This window comes from Myxocyprinus asiaticus, chromosome 4 (assembly GCF_019703515.2).
Source record: "Myxocyprinus asiaticus isolate MX2 ecotype Aquarium Trade chromosome 4, UBuf_Myxa_2, whole genome shotgun sequence".
NCBI classification, from domain to species: domain Eukaryota; kingdom Metazoa; phylum Chordata; class Actinopteri; order Cypriniformes; family Catostomidae; genus Myxocyprinus; species Myxocyprinus asiaticus.
Window position 1 is genome coordinate 49,138,965 of NC_059347.1, and position 21,838 is coordinate 49,160,802.

At 38.7% G+C, this 21,838-nt stretch overlaps 1 protein-coding gene across 2 annotated transcripts in view; it reads left to right on the forward strand.

The window, feature by feature from the left end:
* Nucleotides 1-21,838, forward strand: part of LOC127434690 (ARF GTPase-activating protein GIT2-like) — a 46,741-nt gene that overhangs the window by 11,194 nt on the left and 13,709 nt on the right. Inside the window, exons 2-16 of one of the 2 annotated variants that reach the window (XM_051687606.1) lie at nt 942-1,075; nt 3,657-3,769; nt 3,914-4,019; nt 6,259-6,345; nt 6,452-6,582; nt 7,950-8,044; nt 8,303-8,348; nt 10,272-10,323; nt 10,613-10,685; nt 10,833-10,930; nt 11,182-11,293; nt 11,401-11,543; nt 13,812-13,961; nt 17,483-17,758; nt 19,750-19,845. In XM_051687606.1, the coding sequence (XP_051543566.1) occupies nt 942-1,075; nt 3,657-3,769; nt 3,914-4,019; nt 6,259-6,345; nt 6,452-6,582; nt 7,950-8,044; nt 8,303-8,348; nt 10,272-10,323; nt 10,613-10,685; nt 10,833-10,930; nt 11,182-11,293; nt 11,401-11,543; nt 13,812-13,961; nt 17,483-17,758; nt 19,750-19,845 (1,712 nt within the window). The remainder of the gene's footprint in view (nt 1-941; nt 1,076-3,656; nt 3,770-3,913; nt 4,020-6,258; nt 6,346-6,451; nt 6,583-7,949; nt 8,045-8,302; nt 8,349-10,271; nt 10,324-10,612; nt 10,686-10,832; nt 10,931-11,181; nt 11,294-11,400; nt 11,544-13,811; nt 13,962-17,482; nt 17,759-19,749; nt 19,846-21,838) is intronic. The other variant, XM_051687607.1, reaches the window with a different exon arrangement.

Sequence of the window (21,838 nt, forward strand, 5' to 3'; positions counted from 1 at the left end):
GAAAAGCCACGTTGTTTATTGTAAATAAACGGCTTCATTGAGAAAAGAATACGCCGAGTCCCGCTTCCTCCTTTCAACAGATCCAGTGACTTGTTAAAGTGGTGCAGATGTTGTTCTGGGCAGGAAGTTGTTGGGCCGTGAGTTGGGATTCCCTGGACAACAGCGGCAGTAGGTGGGCCGCCCACTGGGACCTCGGCCACTTCCATGCGTCAGCCATCCGCTCAAAGAGCTCGACGAAAGCCTCCGGGTCATCTTGAGGTCCCATCTTGGAAAGCATGATGTGCGTCACGGCCATGAGTGGGTCCAGGGTCGCAGCTGAAGACCCATCCTGGTGTACCAAGCTCTGCAGCACCTGCCGGTCATCCGCTTGAGCCTGGAAAGCACCTGGAACTGCTGCTTCTGTTCCAGACGCAGCTCAAGCAGAGACTGATGTTGTGCTTGGTGGATGCTGGCGAGGGTCTTGAAAACTTCGGCCAGCTGCGAGGACTGTTTCGGCACCAATGTAACAAGTCACTGGATCTGTCGGAAGGAGGAAGCGGGACTCTGCGTATTCTTTTCTCAATCAAGCCATTTATTTACAATAAACAACGTGGCTTTTCAGCACACAAACACTGAGGCGTTTGAAGCGTAGCTCTCTCTCTCCTCTGGCGGTTTGGATTGCCCTTTTATCCCTCTCCAGCTCTCACTGCAACACAAAACACCTGTTAGAGGTGATTTTCCACAGGTGTCAATCCTTACTGTTCTTTCTCTCCCGGACTCACTCTCCACAGACATCGCTCGGCCACGCCCCCATCACCACACCTTTTAAACTATTATTATATTAGTATTTTCCTGCAGCATCCAAAAAGCTCCATTAGTGTTACTGTGTATTGATCAATGCACAACATGCTGCTGAGACATGCTGTATGTTGCCTTCCTGTAAATCTGTTGATTTCCTTTAGATCCTCACTGGGCATCTGTGAACAGAGGAGTTTTGATATGTGATGAGTGCTGCGGTGTTCACCGCAGTCTGGGCCGCCACAACTCGCAAGTGCGGCATTTGTCACACACACCTTGGCCGCCCACCCAGCTACAGGTGAGGCCACTCAGACAAATAGAGACTCCCTTTTATGAGTCTTGTCTTTAAAGTCAACATGATATCAAAATTCTGATTGTGCATGATTCATTAGCACATTATTCCAAAGCAAAAGCAAATCCTTTTCCACAGTCCTATTTAGAGAAGAATTTGTCATTTTTTTGTTTGAGTGAGATCTAACCACAAGGCCTTCCACCAGTGACTGTGACTCAGAGACATTTAAAGGGATAGTTCTCCCAAAGAGGAAAATTCTCTCATCATTTACTTGCCCTCATGCATTCCAGGTGTGTATGACTTTCTTTCTTCTGCAGAACACAAATTATGAAGAATTAAAGAAGAATATCTCAACTCTGTAGGTCCGTATAATGCAAGTGAATGGGTGGCAAAATGTTGATGCTCCTAAAAAGCACATTAAGGCATCATAAAAGTAATCCATATGATTCCAGTGTTTTAATCCATAAAAAGTGATATGATAGGTGTGGGTGAGAAATAGATCAATATTTAAAGGTGCAATATGTAACAATTTTCATGTAATATTCGCATAATATTGACATAATATTTTTTTTGTCAATGTGTGAACGGCTTGTAACGCAACGTAAAAAATTTGTCCTTCCCGGATTTCCTATGTTGCCTATTAAAGCCTGTAGACTGATTTTCATGCGAAGGGAGCGGGTCGGTTTTGCGGGGAAAATCCAAAGGATGTGACGTTTATGCGCGATCCCGAGAGCCTTGCCTCAGTGCTTATCTTCCGCTATTCAACAGCGACAACAAACTGCAAAACTAGGTAACGTTATCTTAAAGATGGAATCCAGCAAACGTCCGGCTCCCAGCACAACACTGACTCCTACACAAACTCAGAGTAAGCCAAAAAAAAAAACAACATTTATCTACTGAATCCAGTCTGGCTAAGGGGGAACGTGATCGTGGTCGAACGAAAACTAGAGTGAACATCGGCAAGGCATTTGATTCCGGAGGGAACTTCGTTCAGTTTTGGGGATCAAAACCGACCCTGAATTGGCGTTCTTCTTATTGGACAGGTAAGCTTACATAACTGCAAAGCATGTGAAATATAGTGCCATAAGGATTGATCTGTGTAATTTTAGCTAACTTGATCTTGCCTGCTAACGCTGACAAATTGCAAGCTACCTTGCTTTGTAACTTTCAAATAATTTCAACGATCTTCTCTTTATACTAAAAGTCAGGTATGCAGATTCACATTAACTGACATAAACAATGTTAATCTGTAATTATTCATCAAGGTAAACTACAATAACACATGAAATGAATGCTAGACAATGTTCAAGATGATGCAAAAAGCTCCATTCATTAGTGTAACGTAACTTGGTTAAACAGAAAATCTATTATTATAAAACAGTAGCGTATCGATATATCAAAATGACAGTTGTGATGGAATCACATCAATACTGAATTGTGTCAACATATTTATAATGTTCATTCTATTTTATAAACAGCTACTGTCATCATCCACCAAATTTAGCTAACAGCTTTTGATAAAGCTGGCTAGCTAGCTAACGCCGACATAGGCTATCGTATAAATGCAGTCAATGTATCATGCAAAGAAAAGTGATTACTTCAAACTACAGTTTCACATAGTCAGACGTATATCCACATTTTGTTTTAGCTCTGTTCCAGCACTGGAGAGTCAAATATAATATACAGTCGCAAAGTTTGTAGTAAAACAATCATAACTGTGTAATTTTAATTATGCTACCTCATCTGTCAGCATGATGTTGGTGAATCACGTTCAGTCTCTGTACGTTACGTCATTGTTTTGGTCGATACTCGCTCGCTCGCGTCCCTATGGAGTATGTGCACGAGCACGAGCAACAGGTAGCTGACTGCAGTCCACTTAACGGCCACAGGTGTCATTAATAACAAAGGTATCTGAATCTTACATACAACTGAATGGAGAGAGCCATAAACTGACACCTTCTCTTATAAAACAGCAATTTTGTCATAGTAAAGTCCACACATAGTTCACTCCAAAAGGATTTTTAGTGTAAAACATGTTGTAGATTAGGGGACAGGCGGTTAATTCATTAAATAATAAGCTGTTTCCTCACAAAAGCACTTTATTCAGCGTTGTGAAGCATCTCCTCCATAGACATCCATTCAGATTGAACGGCCTATTGTCTCCTCGCCAGTGTTCCGCTATAGAATGTCTATGGAACGGCCGCGTTATGCTAATCTATGCTAACCTTGTAGGCTCCCCTATCAGAAGGGCTTTGCACACCTATCATAACGCTTCTGAAGATATTGATTTAACCACTGGAGTCTTATGGATTACTTTTATGCTGACTATGTGATTTTTGGAGCTTCAAAATTGGCACCCTATTACTTGCATTGTATGGAACAAAAGAGCTGAGAAATTCTTCTAAAAATCTTCATTTGTGTTCAGCAGATGAAAGAAAGTCATACACATCTGAGATGGCATGAGAGTGAGTAAATCATGAGAGATTTTTCATTTTTGGGTGAACTATTCCTTTAAGGAGCATATTGTCATCGTGAATTTTTTCAATCATCCATTTTGATGGATGACCCTTTTCTTTCTCATCCACAGATGGTTCAGACATTATACAACAATGGCGCTAATGCAATTTGGGAGCACACTCTGTTGGACCCCTCGTCCATTATGAGCGGCAAACGCAAAGTCAACCCTCAGGATAAAGTCCAGTGAGTTTAATGTAAACATCTTCATTACAAGAGAGATTTCTGTCAAATAAACGGAGATATCTGTCAGCTCTCCCAAATTGGTGACATTTGATTGGTTCTAGTAGTTGTATAAATACAATGTACATTGTTTCTTTCACCCAAAAGCCCCAGTAAGGCAGAGTTCATAAAAGCAAAGTATCAAATGCTGGCTTTCGTCCATCATTTACCTTGTCGAGATGATGACAGTTCAGCATCCACAGATCTAAGCAAGGTAAGGAAAGAGTTTCCTGTTTTATATTTATATTTATTTTATATTTTATATTTTCTTCTCACTTCCCATCTAATAATTGGTCTTTCAAATATTTGATTCACCCATTACTAGCATTATTATCAAACGGGATATCCAAAAATATGTTGTTGTTGGGGCACTTGTAATAGTGACACAAAGTACCAGTCATGATTTCTCCGAGTAGGCAAGGGAGGCATTGCCTCTGCAAAAATTCGGGTGAGCAAAATAAATGACTACATAAATAAAACAAATAAAATATTATGAAATGTGAGCTCAAACAATGTGTATAGCAGTCATATTTCTGCAGTCACTCTGTCAAACAGCAACACTCTGCGGATATAGTTTCAGAGGGAGGCAGCATCTCTCAAGCCTCCCTTCAGCTCATTACGATCTCATTCAGCACCTATAGCGTGGCGTGAATGAGAGGGGAATTAACCGCAGAATACAGCAAAAAAATCACGTGAGGGCAGACATTGAGTCCAGTTAGCGCTGGTTCGTTCAATACGCTGTCAGTCAATCAGTGCAGTAGTGCCCGCCTCTCATGCTCTCGTCCTCACAGCGGGTCTCTGCGGATCGCTATAAATGGAACTGATGGAATTGCAGAAACTATTTGCACAGAAAACAACTAACTGACACAGACAACCATACTTTTGGTCACATCCAAATCAAAATGAACTTAAAATTGCTTGAAATCTGGCTTTTAATTGTATGTGAGTGAGCACTTGCTCTTAAAGGTGCAGATCCATGCAATCACAACCCTGTGTTGTTTACCAAGGAGTAGATGACGGATTATCCAAAAATACTTTTACATTTTTAAAGACTATAAAAATAATAGGCAGATGAAATATTCATGAAATATGCTTGTTGTTGTATTCTTGTAGGTATTTATTTTAAGGCAATTAAAAATAATAATTATAAAACAATGCATACACTTGATGAGTCTTTGATTTGACTTGATTTAATAAATAGTTAATTTCAACTTGCAAAAATAAGTATTTCATGCTTTTTTTATGTGTAAGTTAAAAGGTATTTCATATGCCTTCCTGTACAGAAATCTGATATTTGGCAATTAACATATACATATTAATTTTTTTGAGCATTTATGTACATAACCTATGAAAATGTTATGATAATAAACTGATTTAAGGAAAATACTGTATATGTTACATATAGAACAATAGACATTTTTACTATTTTATTGTGTTGTTGCATTTATAAGCAAAATATGTGACTTTTTATGTTATATGTTTTTATGCAGGCCTACTTTTTCATATCACATGTTGTGATAAATCAGATTTCAGATTTGTATGGGTTTAACCTGAAAGCTATTAAAATGTCAACTGGAACTGAAATAGGAATTTATATTGGACTTGTTAAAAAAAACTAACACTGAGATGACACTCTGCCTTTTCATTTCAACAGTCCACTGCATGCCACTGCAAAGTACCCCGAAAGAATAAACCATGCGCGGAATTCACTAAAAATGTATCGCGCCCATTAAAAGCGGCGGTTATTTGCATGTGCTGTCTACGCTGGTTTAGTGCCCAATTCTCTAAAGGAATAATGTTGATCAGGCAACGGTGCAAATGCACCCACAGCTGCTAAACACAATTTGCATGTGCAATTCCGATCTTGCTAGTTGATTCATTTTACTGTCTGCTTTCATCTGGCGGTAATAGAGCAATATAAATTGAACCAGGTCATTTTTGTGAATGAAGCACAATCTATAATAGGCTAATTTACATAGGAAGGAGGCATGTTTGCATTGAAAGGAATAAAAATGACTTAATTTAATTGCAAGTGGTTACTGAATAACATGCAGGTTTACATGCTGAAATACCATGCGCTAAAGTGGAGCAACTGTTTAGTGAATTTGCCCCCTGTATTCTTTTCCATTGTTTTAAAAGGAGCATTTCGAAAACCCTTTTCATTACCACATACAGTGGAAAATGAGAACATTAAAAAACTGAAAACAGAGTTTTCAAACAAAAACAGATTATTTTGGATGTGGCCTAAATTTTGAAAAATACATGCCCTAAAAAGTACATGATTAAACTGTGTCAGACCTTATTTCCAAATGAACGCAAATATCAGACCTATCAACAGTAACTAAGGGGGTGGGGCTTAGCTGAGGGTTAATTTAAGGCCAGCCAAATCATGGCTTCTGCTGTCTGACTTGTGAAATTGTTTCTATTGATACACATTTTCTTTGATTCTATAGCAACTTCACTCCAGCGTTCGAACCGGCAATCTTGAGACTTGTTTGCGGTTACTATCCCTTGGAGCTCAAGCCAACTTCTTCCACCCGGTAAAACCTCTGATCTCACCTTAACTGATCATGTCTAATTTTTCATTCATTCAATTCAGAGTTGTTTTGAAACTCATCACTTCTTTTGAACGGTTCTTTTAAAAAGGAAAAAGGGAACACACCGCTGCACATTGCAGCTAAAGCAGGGCAGGTTTGCCAGGCTGAACTTCTCTGTGTTTATGGGGCAGACCCTGGGAATCCAGACTCCAATGGCAAAACACCCATCGACTATGCAAGGTAATCAGTAGTGACCATATTGATGGACACAAGCAACTGGGCATTCTGCAAAGTGTGTAATGAAATCCATCTTTATTTTTAGTCCATTGTGGCAAATATACATAAGAGTGTTCAAAGGGATAGTTCACCCAAAAATGAAAATTCTCTTATCATTTACTCACTCTCATGCAATCCCAGATGTGTATGACTTTCTTTCTTCTGCTGAACACAAACAAATATTTTTAGAAGAATATTTCAGCTCTGTAGGTCCATACAAAAGAAGTGAATGGTGGCCAGGACTTTAAAGCTCCAAAATGTCCACAAAGGCAGCATAAAAGTAATCTATACGACTCCATTGGTTAAATCCATGTCTTCAGAAGTGATATGATAGGTGTGGGTGAGAAACAGATCAATATTTAAGTCCTTGTTTACTATAAATCTCCACCTTTGACCACCCCCGACCAGTAGGTAGCGATATGCACAAAGAATGTGAATCAACAAAAACAAAAGAAGAAGGTGAATATGAAAGTGGAGATTTTTTGTAAACAAAGGACTTAAATATTGATCTGTTTCACACCCACACTTATGTCGCTTCTGAAGACAGATTTAATCACTTGAGTTGTATGGATTACTTTTATGCTGCCTTTATGTGCTTTTTGGAGCTTTAAAGTTCTGGTCATCATTCAGTCGCATTGTGTGGACGTACAGAGCCGATATATTCTTCTAAAAATCTTCATTTGTGTTCTGCAGAAGAAAGAAAAAATCATACACATTTGGGATGGCATGAGAATGAGTAAATGATGAGAGAATTTTCATTTTTGGGTGAACTATTTATTTATTTATTTATTTATTTTAAAGGGTAATATATATTTTTTTTTATTTTATTTATTTTTTTATTTTATTTTATTTTATTTTATCCCCTTTTCTCCCCAATTTGGAATGCCCAATTCCCAATGCGCTCTAAGTCCATGTGGTGGTGTAGTGACTTGCCTCAATCCGGGTGGCGGAGGACGAATCTCAGTTGTCTCCGTGTCTGAGACCGTCAATCCGCGAATCTTATCACGTTGCTTGTTGAGCGCGTTACTGCGGATACATAGCGCATGTGGAGGCTTCATGCTATTCTCCGCGGCATCCACACACAACACACCACACGCCCCACTGAGAGCGAGAACCACATTATAGCGACCACGAGGTGGTTACCCCATGTGACTCTACCCTCCCTAGCAACCGGGCCAATTTGGTTGCTTAGGAGACCTGGCTGGAGTTACTCAGCACGCCCTGGATTCGAACTCGTGACTCCAGGGGTGGTAGTTAGCGTCTTACTCGCTAAGCTACCCAGGCCCCCTAGTGAACTATCCTTTTAACATTGTTGCATTGTTTGTAAACAGGCAGGCTGGCCATCAGGACCTGGCAGACAGACTGGTGGAGATACAGTACGAGCTTACAGACCGACTGGCTTTCTATCTCTGTGGGCGGAAGCCTGGTGAGTCAGCGCGCTGTTGGTGCTGATGGTGTGTTATCATAATGAGAACTGATGTTTCGCTGAGGAAACTGTTTTACAGCAGCTCTTACTTTAGTCAGATTGGATAATTGGCTCAAAGTCTTTAAAGTGCCAGATGGCTCAATAAAATCCCACAGTGATGAATGAGCTTGACAGTTGGTCATCTTTATCAGCAGATTCTCAATATTAAATGTATACAATGCCAGTATGTCAATATTGTCTATATAATCTGTTTTTTAGGTCACAAGAATGGTCAACATTTTATTATACCACAGATGGCAGACAGGTAATAATAATAATAACTGGATTGATCTGATATGTTCTGGTGTTGTCCTGTTAATGATACTTGTGCTATCGACTTTAAAGATGTTTCTTCTGCAAAGGAACATTCTGGGATGTGCTGTGCTCAGTCATGTTCTTAAATATTCTGAATTGCTATCTACAGATCACATCCCAGAGTACTCCTTGGCTCAGTCAGGATAGTGATCTGACCAAGTTTTTAAAGGGACAGTTCACCCGAAAAGGAAAATTCTGTCACGATTTACTCACCCTCATGTTGTTCGAAACCTGTAGAACTTTCTTTCATTTGTGGACTACGAAAGGAGATGTTAGACAGTGTGTTAATGAATGGTGACTGAGACTAACATATTGTTTATCTGTTTTGTGTCTTACTGGTTTGGAATAACATAAAGGTAAGTGAATGATAACCGATTTTAAAATTTTTGGGTGAACTATCCCTTTAAGGTTAATGTAATCTAGAGTTAATATCTTGTTATTCCCTTTTTTGCTGTCTTTGATGAAACAGAAATGTGTAAGTATTTACTAATGAGAATGGTATTTGAATGGTAATTTTCAATATATATATATGCGTTCATATATATATATATATACACACACTGGCGGCCAGAAGTTTGGAATAATGTACAGATTTTGCTGTTTCGGAAGGAAATTGGTACTTTAGTTCACCAAAGTGGCATTCAACTGATCACAAAGTATAGTCAGGACATTACTGATGTAAAACAGTACCAACATTATTTGAAAAAAGTCAGTTTTGATCAAATCTAGGCAGGCCTCATTTCCAGAAGCTATCGCTCCAACACCTTATCCTTGAGTAAACATGCTAAATTGCTTATTTGGTAATGAAGCCTAACATTGTCTTTGTGTTTATTTTTGAGTTGCCACAGTACGCAATAGACCGGCATGTCTTAAGGTCAATATTAGGTCTAAAATGGCAAAAAAAGAAACAGCTTTCTCTAGAAACTCATCAGACAATCACTGTTTTGAGGAATGAAGGCTATACAATGCTTGAAATTGCCAAAAAAACTGAAGATTTCATCCAAAGGTGTACACTACAGTCTTCAAAGACAAAGGACAACTGGTTCTAACAAGGACAGAAAGAGATGTGGAAGGCCCAGATACAACTAAACAAGAGGATAAGTACATCAGAGTCTCTAGTTTGAGAAATAGACACCTCACATGTCCTCAGCTGACAGCTTCATTGAATTCTACCCACTCAACACCAGTTTCATGTACAGCAGTAAAGAGAAGACTCAGGGGTGCAGGCCTTATGGGAAGAATTGCAAATAAAAAGCCACTTTGAAACAGAAAATCGAAAAGAAAAGGTTAGAGTGGGCAAAGAAACACAGACATTGGACAACAGATATTTGGAAAAGAGTGTTATGGATCTTAACCCCACTGAGCTTTTGTGGGATCAGCTAGACTGTAAGGTGCGTGAGAAGTGCTCAACAAGACAGCCACATCTATGACAAGTGCTACAGGACGCGTGGGGTGAAATGTCACCTGAGTATCTGGACAAACTGACAGCTGGAATGCCAAGGATCTGCAAAGCTGTCATTGCTGCACGTGGAGGATTTTTTGATGAGAACTCTTTGAAATAGTTTAAGTTTTTTCAAATTGTAATAGTAATTTTTCAAGTTATTAATGTCCTGACCATACATTGTGATCAGTCGAATGTCATTTTGGTAAATAAAAGTACCAATTTCTTTCCATAAGAGCAAAATTTGTACATTATTCCAAACTTTTGGCCGCCAGTGTGTGTGTGTGTGTGTGTGTGTGTGTGTGTGTGTGTGTGTGTGTGTGTGTAGTATTTATATATATCTATATATGCACATCATATGTATTTAGTTAATTTTGATAAATAAATAAAAAACAAACTAACTTTATTTGCCATTTTATTATTTTTGAACAGCAGTCTGGAGATCTCAGAGTTTGCGAAAGCTGCCAAAAGGAAACTACAGTCTGTGAGTCCTCTTGATTTTTTTATTTTTTTTTTTTTATTTTTTTTTTACATACACTACATAATAAGCTAAACAATAAAAATAGACTAAGAGCAGAGGAAACCATAGGTCACCTCTGAAGCAGATGGCAATCCAGCCCCCAAAAACCATTATGTGCCAGTCACAAATATTAATGGCAATATCTTTATTAGCTCTTTAGCTAGGGTAGTTGAAATCTCCTGACATGCTTGTAGTGCAGTTTTACAGCAATTAAAATGACTTACATATGTAACTCTGTTAAATATTGTTGCAGCTCAGCGATCATTTATTTGAGGAACTGGCAATGGATGTGTACGATGAAGTCGATCGAAGAGAGACCGATGCAGGTGAGATGTTTAGATCATGAAAAAGACGTGAAATTCAGCTCTGATGAACAATGGAAAGAATGCATTCATTAAGCCCTGTATAACTGTATGCAAAGTGTGTGAAGTGACATAGATCTTGATAAGCATTTACTTTCGTGTCTGGTGTAGTTTGGCTGGCCACTCAGAACCACAGCACCTTGGTAACGGAGACAACAGTTGTGCCTTTCCTTCCTGTGAACCCAGAGTACTCATCAACACGAAACCAGGCAAGGACTGAACAGAAAGTAGTTGCCACTAAAGTCATATTAACAGGAAATTTAGACATTACACTTCAGAGAAGCGCTTTTATACAGTATCTGCAGCAACATGCAGAAATGTGCCAGACGAGCATGCTGGCTGAGATACCACAAAACCAATTAAAAAGAGGAAATGGCATCAAAAGTTTAGACAACCCAAACCACTAAGATATTATATTTAATCATACAATAATGAAATAATTGCATCATTTCTTTTCCAGGGAAGACAAAAGCTTGCAAGATTCAATGCTCATGAGTTTGCCACTCTTGTGATTGACATATTAAGTGATGCAAAGCGTCGTCAGCAGGGGAGTTCATTGTCAAGTCCTAAAGGTACATATCAGCATTTATACATGTAAGACATTAGTCTCTGTTGATTTGTTGAGCTCTTTTTAAGTTGTTATTGATGATTCATGATTGTTACATTTTCTCCCTCGTAGATAATGTTGACGTATTCTTTAAAAGTATGGGTAGTCGTCATGGAAGTGAAAGCCAAGAAATTGACCAGCCAGACTATGATAGTGTAGCATCCGATGAGGACACAGACACTGATCTGCGAATGGGCAAAGCAGACCGAGCTAAGGTAAGGATTGAGACTCCAGCGCGTACATGAATAGACTCATTATGAATGAACGACTCTGATTCACATTCCGTTCCTTAATGATTCCATTAACGATTCTTTAAGTGTTTTTGAGGAAGAAATATTAGGAAATAAGAAATTCAATTGTTCTGCAAGATTCAGTAGCGCTACTACTGGGTAGTAGTGCAGGAAACAATGTCAGAGTATTTTAGTATGGCGTTCCAGAACTGAAAGTCATGAAATTAATATAAAAAACGAAATAGAACCAATTCTATACAATGTCCCCTTTCTAGAGGTCTGCAACCCAGCATGTTGGATGGACGTCTTTGACCATTGTCTCACTGTTTCTTAAAGGAATATTCCAGGTTCAATACAATTGAAGCCGAATCAACAGAATTTGTGGCATAATATTGATTACCACAAAAATGTATTTCGACTCATCCCTCCTTTTCTTTAAAAAAAAGCAGAAATCTGGGTTACAGTGACGCACTTACAACAGAAGTTTACTGTTAATGGGGGCCAATTTTTTAACGTTAAAATACTCGCTTTCAAAAGTATAGCCACAAGACGTAAATAATATGCATGAAAATATAATTTTTTGTGTGCTAAAATCACTTATAGCCAATTTTACAACTTTGTTGCCATGACGATGTAATGTCAACTAAAATGACTGTAAAAATGACAATTTAAACAACTTTACAGCTCAAATAATACATGAGTTTGAACAGAAGAATTAATGTAAGTGCTTTTATAAAATTACAAGCTTCAAATTTCTGCCTTTAAACCCTCCAAAAATTGGCCCCATTCACTTCTGTTAAAAATGCCTTACTGGGTTTTGCTTTTTTTAAAGAGAAGGACAGACGAGGCTAAATATATTTTTGTGGTAATCAACATTATGCCACAAATGCTGCCGATTTGAGTTTAACTTGTATTGAACCCGGAATAATCCTTTAAGCATCTTGCGCAGGACCAGTGCATTTTTTAGAAACTGTGTCGAGTTGAAAAGCACTTAAAGTTTTTAAAAACTAAGCACCTTTGTTCTGTTTCATTTGTTATGCTGCGTCTAGCTTGTTTTAAAGTTTCTGCGCTTAATAAACGGTAAGCCAATGTTTTTCTCCTTCTGCTCTGGTGTGCTGAGGGGCTGCCGTGCCTTGTTAAAACTGTATATTTTCTTTTACGAATGTTGCCTACGATGCTTACATAAAATACAGCCTGTTGCAACAATACTTGCTTGGAGAAGAAATTATAAAGAGAGTGAGCGACTTTGGTTTGGGTCCTGTTCGGGCTTAAAATCTGTCGGTATGGGTCGGGTCAGGCTTAAAGTCTGACAGTACCAGTTAGGTCAAGTAGGATCGGGACACACCGTCTTGGGAATGGGTTGGGTTCGGGCTTCATTTAAAGGGATAGTTCACCCAAACATGAAAGTTCTTTCATCATTTACTCACCCTCATTCCATCCCAGATGTGTATGACTTTATATCTTTAGCAGAACACAAACAAAGATTTTTTGAAGAATATCTCAGCTCTGTAGGTCAATACAATCCAAGGGAATAGTGATCAGACCTTTGTCGCTCCATAAATCACATGAAGCAAACATAAAAGTAATCTATAAGACTCCAGTGGTTAAATCCATGTCTCCAGAAGCGATATGATAGGTGTGGGTGAGAAACAGAACAATAATTAAGTCCTTTTATACTCTAAATCTCCACTTTCACATTCTCTTTCAGATGTGAAAGTGAAGCTAAGCAGGCACCACATATGACTTTCAGATGTAAAAGTTAAAGTGGAGATTTAGAGTAAAAAAGGACTTAAACTTTGATCTGTTTCTCACCCACACCTATTATATTGCTTCTGAAGTTATAGATGTAACCATATATAGAGATATAGAGTCTTATGAATTACTTTTATGTTTGCGTTATGTGCAAACATAACGTTTTTGTTTTTGTAGCTACAAAGATCTGATCACCATTCACTTGCATTGTGTGGACCTATTGTGTGGACCTACAGAGCTGAGATATTCTTCTAAAAATCTTTGTTTGTGTTCAGCAGAAGAAAGAAAGTCATGTACATCTGGGATGGCATGAGGGTGAGTAAATGATGGAAGAATACTCATTTTTGGGTGAACTATCCCTTTAAGGCCCATGAAGACCTCCACCCCTTACTGTATACATGAAGCTTTTGAAGTCTTCTTTGTCACAAAATCAACTCAGAAGTCTAATTTTTGTACATGCCCTTGATCAACATGTTTCCCAACCTCTGCTTCTCTCCTCAGAGTTTAGACTCCGACCTGTCTGATGGCCCAATTTCTGTACAGGAGTTTCTGGAGGTGAAAAATGCACTTACAGCCTCTGAGTCCAAAATACAGGAGCTGATGAAGGCCAACAGTAACCTGAGTGAGGAGCTGAGACTGATGCAGAAAAAGGTACCAGAGATCCAGCAGTGAGAGCTGAACATCCTGGTCTGAGCAACAATTCTTCTCTTAGTACCTCAGCAAAACAAGACTGTTTAAACCCCAGACCTACACCTCCTCTCGCACATGAGGGGAAAAAAATTTGGGTGCCATTGAAATGTCATCTAAAATCACTTCTGATTGAATTCTGATTCCGAAAATCCTCTGTGATTCATGTGAAAGTATTTCTGTAATAACTGTGCTATATCATTCAAATAACCAGCATGACCCTTATCAAGTGTGACAGGTCTCAGGTTAGCCTCAAGGGAAAATGAGGAAGTGAGAGAGAGCTCACACTCTTTAGCTTTGTTTACTCCAGGTCGCTTTCCAGCGCACACACTCAAAAACAAAGCACTCCGTAGCTCAATAATTAAAGTAAATGTTCTCTTTAACAGAGACAGCATCGTCTCGGAACTCTAGCTCCTCTCTCTCCTCCACCTCGGCTCTGGCTGCTCCTTTATCTCCCTTCAGCTCTCACTGTAACACAAAACAGCTGTCAGAGATAATTTCCCACAGGTGATAATCCTTACCGCTCCCATCTCCCAAACTCGCTCACCATTCACAAACTGGCGCTAGACCACACCCCATCACCACACCAAGATACCTTTGGAAATTATGCTCACATTCTGGAATGACGATGTGAAATCGAAACATACTGACTGTTTGGCATTTAATTGCAGATAATTAATTGGCATGCTAACCTCCCTAACTGTAAACCTGATTCAGTGGCTGAAGCTGTATGTATGAACATTAGATTTAGATATTTTAGATAAGTCATGTATATTTCCCTCTCACGTTAACAGTACCGCATAACATGGTATTTACTGTAAACGTAGCATTGGCATAAATGTGGCAAACATTCAATCCTCAAGAATTGTTCTTCAGTTTTAATAGATTATAATGTAGTTGATATCTAGCATTGAGTGTGTGAAATTTGTGCAAGAAATCGACACTGCCAAAGGAGCCCAGAGTTGATTGTAAATACTTGATTACATGTTTTTTTTTTTTTTTTTGGGTGATATTTGCTCAATGTTAAAATGTGAGCAAAAGCTAGAGGCAACAGCCCTGCTTTTAAGGAAGTTACCATTTCAGCCTGTTTCCTGTTACATTTCTCAACCAATTATAATATTTGCTGGTGTACAGTGAAACTTTAAAGGAGGTTATGGATGATTTTGGGCTGTTTTATGACTGAAACCAATTTCAGTTCTCTCAACAAAATTACATATTGATAGAATTTAGCTGTGTTGCTAATGTTGAGTTATTAAAATATATGACACTGAAAGTGGTTTTAGATTTTATGCATGGCCTGTACTAAATATCCAAAAGTTGTGCATTATACTGTATGCTGTCATTTCTAGATATTTTTGTATGTGTTGCTTACTATAAAACAAATTAGATAATAGTAACTTTATATGTCATGAAGCTATGTGGCTTTGCATTGGTTGAACATCTGGCTGGTTAAAAATAGATTTGGCCAAATTCGTCATCATGAGCCTTTCTCTTCTGGCCTTACTTTTCTGGATCTGAAGCTTTTTGTCTCCTCTCTAAACTGTAGAACCTCTTTCTCTCAGCCTTTAGTTCTTAAAGGGATAGTTCACCCAAAAATGAAAATTCTCTCATCACATACTCACCCTCATACCTTCCCAGAAGTGTATGACTATCTTTATTCTGCTGAGCACAAATCTCAGCTCTGTAGGTCCTCACAATGCAAGTGAATGGGTACCAAAATTCTGAAGCTCCAAAAAGCATATAAAGGCAGCATAAAAGTAATCCGTATGACTCCAGTTGTTAAATCCAAGTCTTCAGAAGCGATATGATAGGTGTGGGTGAGAAATAGATTGATATTGAAGTCCTTTTTTAACTATAAATTCTCCTCCAGGGAGTAGGTGGCAATATGCACAAAGAATGTGAATCTCCAAAAACAAAAGAAGAAGAATGTGAAAGTTAAATGGAGATTGATAGTAAAAAAGGGCTGCAATATTGATCTGTTTCTCACACCACCTATCATATAGTTTCTGAAGACATGAATTTAACCACTGGAGTCATATGGATTACTTTGGATTTGGACTAGGGATTATTTTATGCTGCCTTTATGTGCTTTTGCAGCTTCAAAATTTTGGTACCCATTCACTTACATTGTGAGGACCAACAGAGCTGAGATAATCTTCTAAAAATCTCTATTTGTGTTCAGCAGAATAAAGTCATACACATCTTGGATGGCATGAGGGCGAGTAAATGATGAGAGAATTTTCATTTTTGTCTGAACTATCCCTTTAAACATGTCTGACTTTCGCTTGCTCATTTAAGGTAATGTTCCTGGTTTCAATACAAGTTAAGCATAATCAACAACATTTGTGGCATAATGTTGATTACCACACAAAAAAAAAAAAAAAAAAAAAAAAAAACGTTTTTGACTCTTCCCACATTTATTTAAAAAAAGCAAAAATTGCAGTTACAGTAAGGCACTTACAATAGAAGTGAATGGGGCCAGTCCATAAACATTAATATACACACCGCTTTAAAAGTTTAGCCACAATACTTAAACATTATACACATTAACATGATTTTATTATGATTAGAATCAGTAACTAACTTTATCTGTGACATGTTTTATGCAATATGGACTGGCCCATTCATTTCCATTGCAAATGCCTTACTGTCACCTTGGATTTTGTTTTTGTTTAAATAAAAGAGGGATGTCAAAATAATTTTTTATGGTCATCAACATTATGCCACAAATGCTTTTGATTGAGCTTAACTTGGAATAAACTTGGAAAATTCCTTGAAACCTGATGTTGCATTTGTAAGTGCCTGCATGCTAGCCTTGACTCTGCTGTTAAGAAGTTTTGATGTATTTAGCAGCTCTAAACCAGGACTAACCTAACCTCTCTAAACTTTTTGTCAGCTGAACCCCTATGACTTAAATTATTTAAAGTACCCTCTGAGATTTTTGAATATGTTAATCTTTCAATAAATATAACGAATTTTAAATGATTATATTACTAATAATTTTTGATCAAATTAAATTCTTCTTCTTTGATGGGTTTAATTTTATACATTGAATTAAACATTTCATTATTTAATAATGATTTAAATGTAATAATAATTTGATTCGGCCTTGGCATTCTATTTCAATCTCACAACTCCCCACAGTTCCATCATAAACCCCTAGGGGCAACCCTACTCCAAAAAGATGGATGGATATTATGTGTTAATAAATAATATTGATGGCATGTTTAAGGCCATTTAGACCAAGGAAATAGCAATAGAAAATAGGTGGGTTTAAATGATGCTAATTTATGAGATGAGAAAAAGGCAAAGACTGAGTAGTCTTTTCTGTGGCTACAGTGAATATTCAACAGGCCTCTGGGGGGCGACACTGAGCGGAAAATTGTTACATTTATCTATTGATTGATGGTTTCTCTGTAAGCTCAGCTTTGCTACAGTTTCTGCTTTTCTCTTCATCTCTCTCGCTGACACGTCTCTCCCTCCAGCTGCAGTCTCTGCAAAGCGAGAACAGCTCTCTCAGGCGGCAGGTCTCCGCTCAACAGCCTTATCAGGCCCCTGGGGGCCCTAACCACCCCAATCCCTCCAGTCCCTCCTCCTCTTCCTCCTCCTCTTCCTCTGCCCTGAAACGCCACCTGTCTGCTCGGGCGAGCCGCCCCATGTCTATGTATGAAACTGGCTCTGGTCTGAAGCCCTTTCTCCCTAAGGGCGAGACCCCTTACCCTGAGGAGACCTTCCCCACCCTGCAACCCTTCCCAACCCATGTAAGTAAAGACCTGCCTCTTGCCCTATCTCCTTCTTTTCCTTTTACACCTTCTCTGTCTTGTTTTATTCCAATGTTGCAGCATGCAATTATGTTGATGGTGCATTTTGATTTTCAAAGTCTCAAACTTTCTGAGCGTTTACACAGAATTATGGAAACCTTTTCGGATTACCCTAGAGATACTCAGTGTATAACTTCACTTTGCATCCGGTTGGCACATGCAGCAATTATTTCTACATATTTCTGTTTCCTGTTTTAATTTCATGTATCATTTGGGAGTTACAAAGCATGTTTCTCAATGCCTAAGTTATACAGTCCCATTTGCATTGCTTTTTGTGCAGTTGTACATATACTGTAATGCCTCTAATTAGATTTTTTTGTTTTCTTTTTGTTTTTTTTTGGTTAACGACAGTGTTACTTAGTATTTCATTTTAAATTAGAAGTTAAAGGTGCACTAATCAATTTTGGTTTCTCTTTTTCTGGATGACTAATGTCTTATCAGTGTCCAACAGCAGGGGGCTTATCAAGAGAATTTGAGAAGTATTGAGCTGGTCATGTAATTTTAACATCATGGTCCTCATGATGGGGTGACCAGCCTTATGTAGAATAAATCACTTTTTCTGGGTTGTATCTCATTTTAAACATATTGGAACCACTTTACAATAAGGTTGTATTTGTTAACATTAGTTAAGTGCATTAGTTAACATGAACTAACAATTAGCAATACTTTTACAGCATTTAATAATCTTGGTTATTGTTAATTAACTACATCTACTATTAGAGTTTACATTTAACGTTATATAAGTTAACATTAGTTAATGCACTGAATTAACATGAACAATGAACGATAATATTTTGATAACTTAACATTAACATAATTAACTTAATAAGAATAATAAATTCTGTAAAAATAATTTGTTCATTGTTAGTCCATGATACCTGAATTAACTACTGTTAACAAATAGAACATTATTGTAAAGTGTTACCAACATCATTTCTAATTCAAATCTTATTAATAATTTCTGTAGTGGTGAAACTTTTCTACAGTGGATAAAGTTACTTAGTGCACCTTTAACATTATAGCATGTTTTGGTTTATTTATTGATACTGGTTTAAACCATGGAAACACATTCTTTGTACATCACAGTCACAGTTCCTCTATCTCATCAAATTTAGTTCAGTATTTTATTTTAAATAGTCTTTTATACAATGTAAGTTCCTGTTTCATTTCCTTGTTCATTGTTTGATGACCTTTTGAGTGTTCAGTATGGTATTAAAAAAGTGTTTTAACCCCTGGCTTTTCATCACTTTTACTGCATTTTAATGCTTTTCATTATTACAAAATACATGCAAATATTACAGAAAATTTAATAATTGCTTTTAAAACACCATTCATCAGTCATTATTATTTAACCCTTGCACTTGACTGCCTGATTCTATAAATGTTTTTTACTATTGACTGACTGCTAATCTGTAAAGTTATAACTTTTAACTACATCCTGCAGTCTTACAAATCAAATTATTTTGTTGAAATTGTCCTCTAGTCCAGATTGATTATTTAAAGGTGAAGTATGTATTTTTTTTATCTTAAAAGTTTTTTATCTCCTATCCCAGGTTACTTAACTAAAAGCAAGCCATTCGTAGGTTGATTACCTCTGAAAACAGTAAACACTGTGGTTCTGTGGTGCTGTCAAAACATTGCTATGTTCGCATCCCGAACCCCCAACACAGCACATTAGCAGCATATTGGCACAGCATATGGGGACTGTGTTTTTCCACCAATGGAAAACTAGGGGAAGTATTCAGGAAACCTTTTTGAAAGCAGTAATTATTTTTGCAATTCTGTCTGGTGACACTAGTGGTGCAGAAATTACTTGCTTCACCTTTTAGCCATTCATCATGTCCAAGTATATTAATCACATTACATTTTACTATTTATCCTCTTGTCTCTTTAATTCTCTGTCTTAAGTCTGGTTTACACCCCTATTTTAGATCGGAAAGGGTTTGTTTGTGGCCTCCTCTTCATCCCTTCCCTTCATCCCCTCTTCATCCTTCCCGTCCTATTTGCGGGACGAGTGTGCACAAAGGGTTAAGTACATCTTCACGTGCTCCATGCCTTGCAGCACCAGCCGAAAGCACCCAGAACCCTCTACCTTCTCAAACTCCTCTGCTTCCACAGCTCCCATCCCTTCCTCCTCCTCTTTCTCCTGTTGTGCTCCACGCATCAACATGCATGAACGGTCCCTCCACCAACCTTCCAAGGGCTGCTGTTTTCAACTGATATGTATTTTTGCCTTCATTATCATCATCATCGTCACACCTCATGGTCTTTGTCTTCAATTTCAGGCTGCACTGCTCAAGGCTTGTCCGTTGCTGCTTTCACAGATCTGTCGGGATGCCTTGCAGTGCTACATGCTTTGGGCTGAACGCAGAAAGATTGAAAACATACACTCATGAAATGTATCTGTAGATGAGCTTGATAAGCATGGTTGAGTCAGTTTTGTGTCTGCAAATTGCAGATACGCAAGCGTATTCTGCAGTGTTTGTGGTTCTTTAGCTTTACATTATAGAGTCCATGTGCATGTTTCCAAAAGTGTGTGTTTTGAGGTCTTGTGTATGGCTGATTTGTGCGTCTGTGTGTAATAATTTGGTTGATTCAGTTATGATTATTTTAAAAACTGCATCGATGGATTGCAACTCTGCTGGAATAAACAAAACAAACAGTTTAGACCTGCATGCTGGTGCAGCCTGGTTAGTGCTGGTTTGGTGCTGGATTAGCTGATGGACCTGGGTTGGTGTGTTTTAGAAATGAAAATATGTCAATAATTATATTGTAGATAAAAATGTAATGTGCAATACGTTTAACAAATTATTAATATATTATTTAATCGAGGATTATCAAATTGGTAACACTTAAAAAGTTTTTATTTTGTTGACATTAGTAAATGTATTGGGTAATATGAACAAATATTTCACTATATCTTTTTTATCTAAAACATTTTTATAATCTTATTTGATGATAATTTATAAAAGTACAATTGTGTATTTTTGGAGCGGGATGTGGTCGTGTGTCTGTCAGTGGGAAGAGAGGAAGCAGTAAGAGCCATCACCTGGTGATTATTGATGCTAAACACCTGTGTCTCATTTCAGTGACAGAGGAGACAGGCTGTAAAAAGGCCAGCGGAACGCCAGAGAGAGAGAGAGAGAGAGAGAGAGTACAAGCCACACACACACCCTGAAGCTCCATGCTGAAAAGCTGTTATATTGACTGGTTTAAGTTTGTGTTGACTGTTATCATTGAAGCTGTGTGTGCCAAGTAAAAATCCCTTGCTGGAAAGCAACTGGAGTTAAAAATTCAGGAAATTAAATATGGACTGCACCACCGACTCCCGCGTCCTCCTTTCCCCCTGATCTCTGACAAACGTTACACTGGTGCTGAAACTGACTGGCTGCTATGGACACTTCACCACTGGGTGAAGTCATCCGTGCCCTTGCTAGCATCCAGGAGACTCACCACCAAGCCCTACTCGCCCAGGAGCGGCATTTCTAGGAACTCCTTCAAGCACAGGCCGAGGATCGGCAGGCCTTACGGAGCTGGTTAGATCCAGGCAGGTCCTCCGCCATGGCCCCGGAAGCAGCAATGAAGCCGCACCTTCTGCTCTCAAAGATGGGGCCCCAGTACGATCCAGAGGTGTTTGTGAGTCTGTCTGAGCAGTCGGCCACCACCTCCGGCTGGCCGCGAACACAATGGGCCCTCCACCTGCTGCCACTGCTTTCCGGGGAGGCCCAGCTCGCGGCACAGCAACTACATGCTGAGGACCACCTGGACTACAAGAAACTGAAGACAGCTGTCCTGCAACGGGTTGGCCGCACCCCCGAACAACACCGCCAGCGGTTCTGCTCCCTCACCTTGAGCAAAGCCGGCCACCCGTTCACATTTGCCCAGCAGCTCCGTGATGCCTGCCGAAAATGGGTGCTAGCCGAGGACGTCATCGAGCTGATGGTGCTGGAGCAGTTGACTGTTCGCCTGCCCCAAAAACCACAGAATGGGTCCAGTGCCATCGCCCCACGTAGAGTGGTG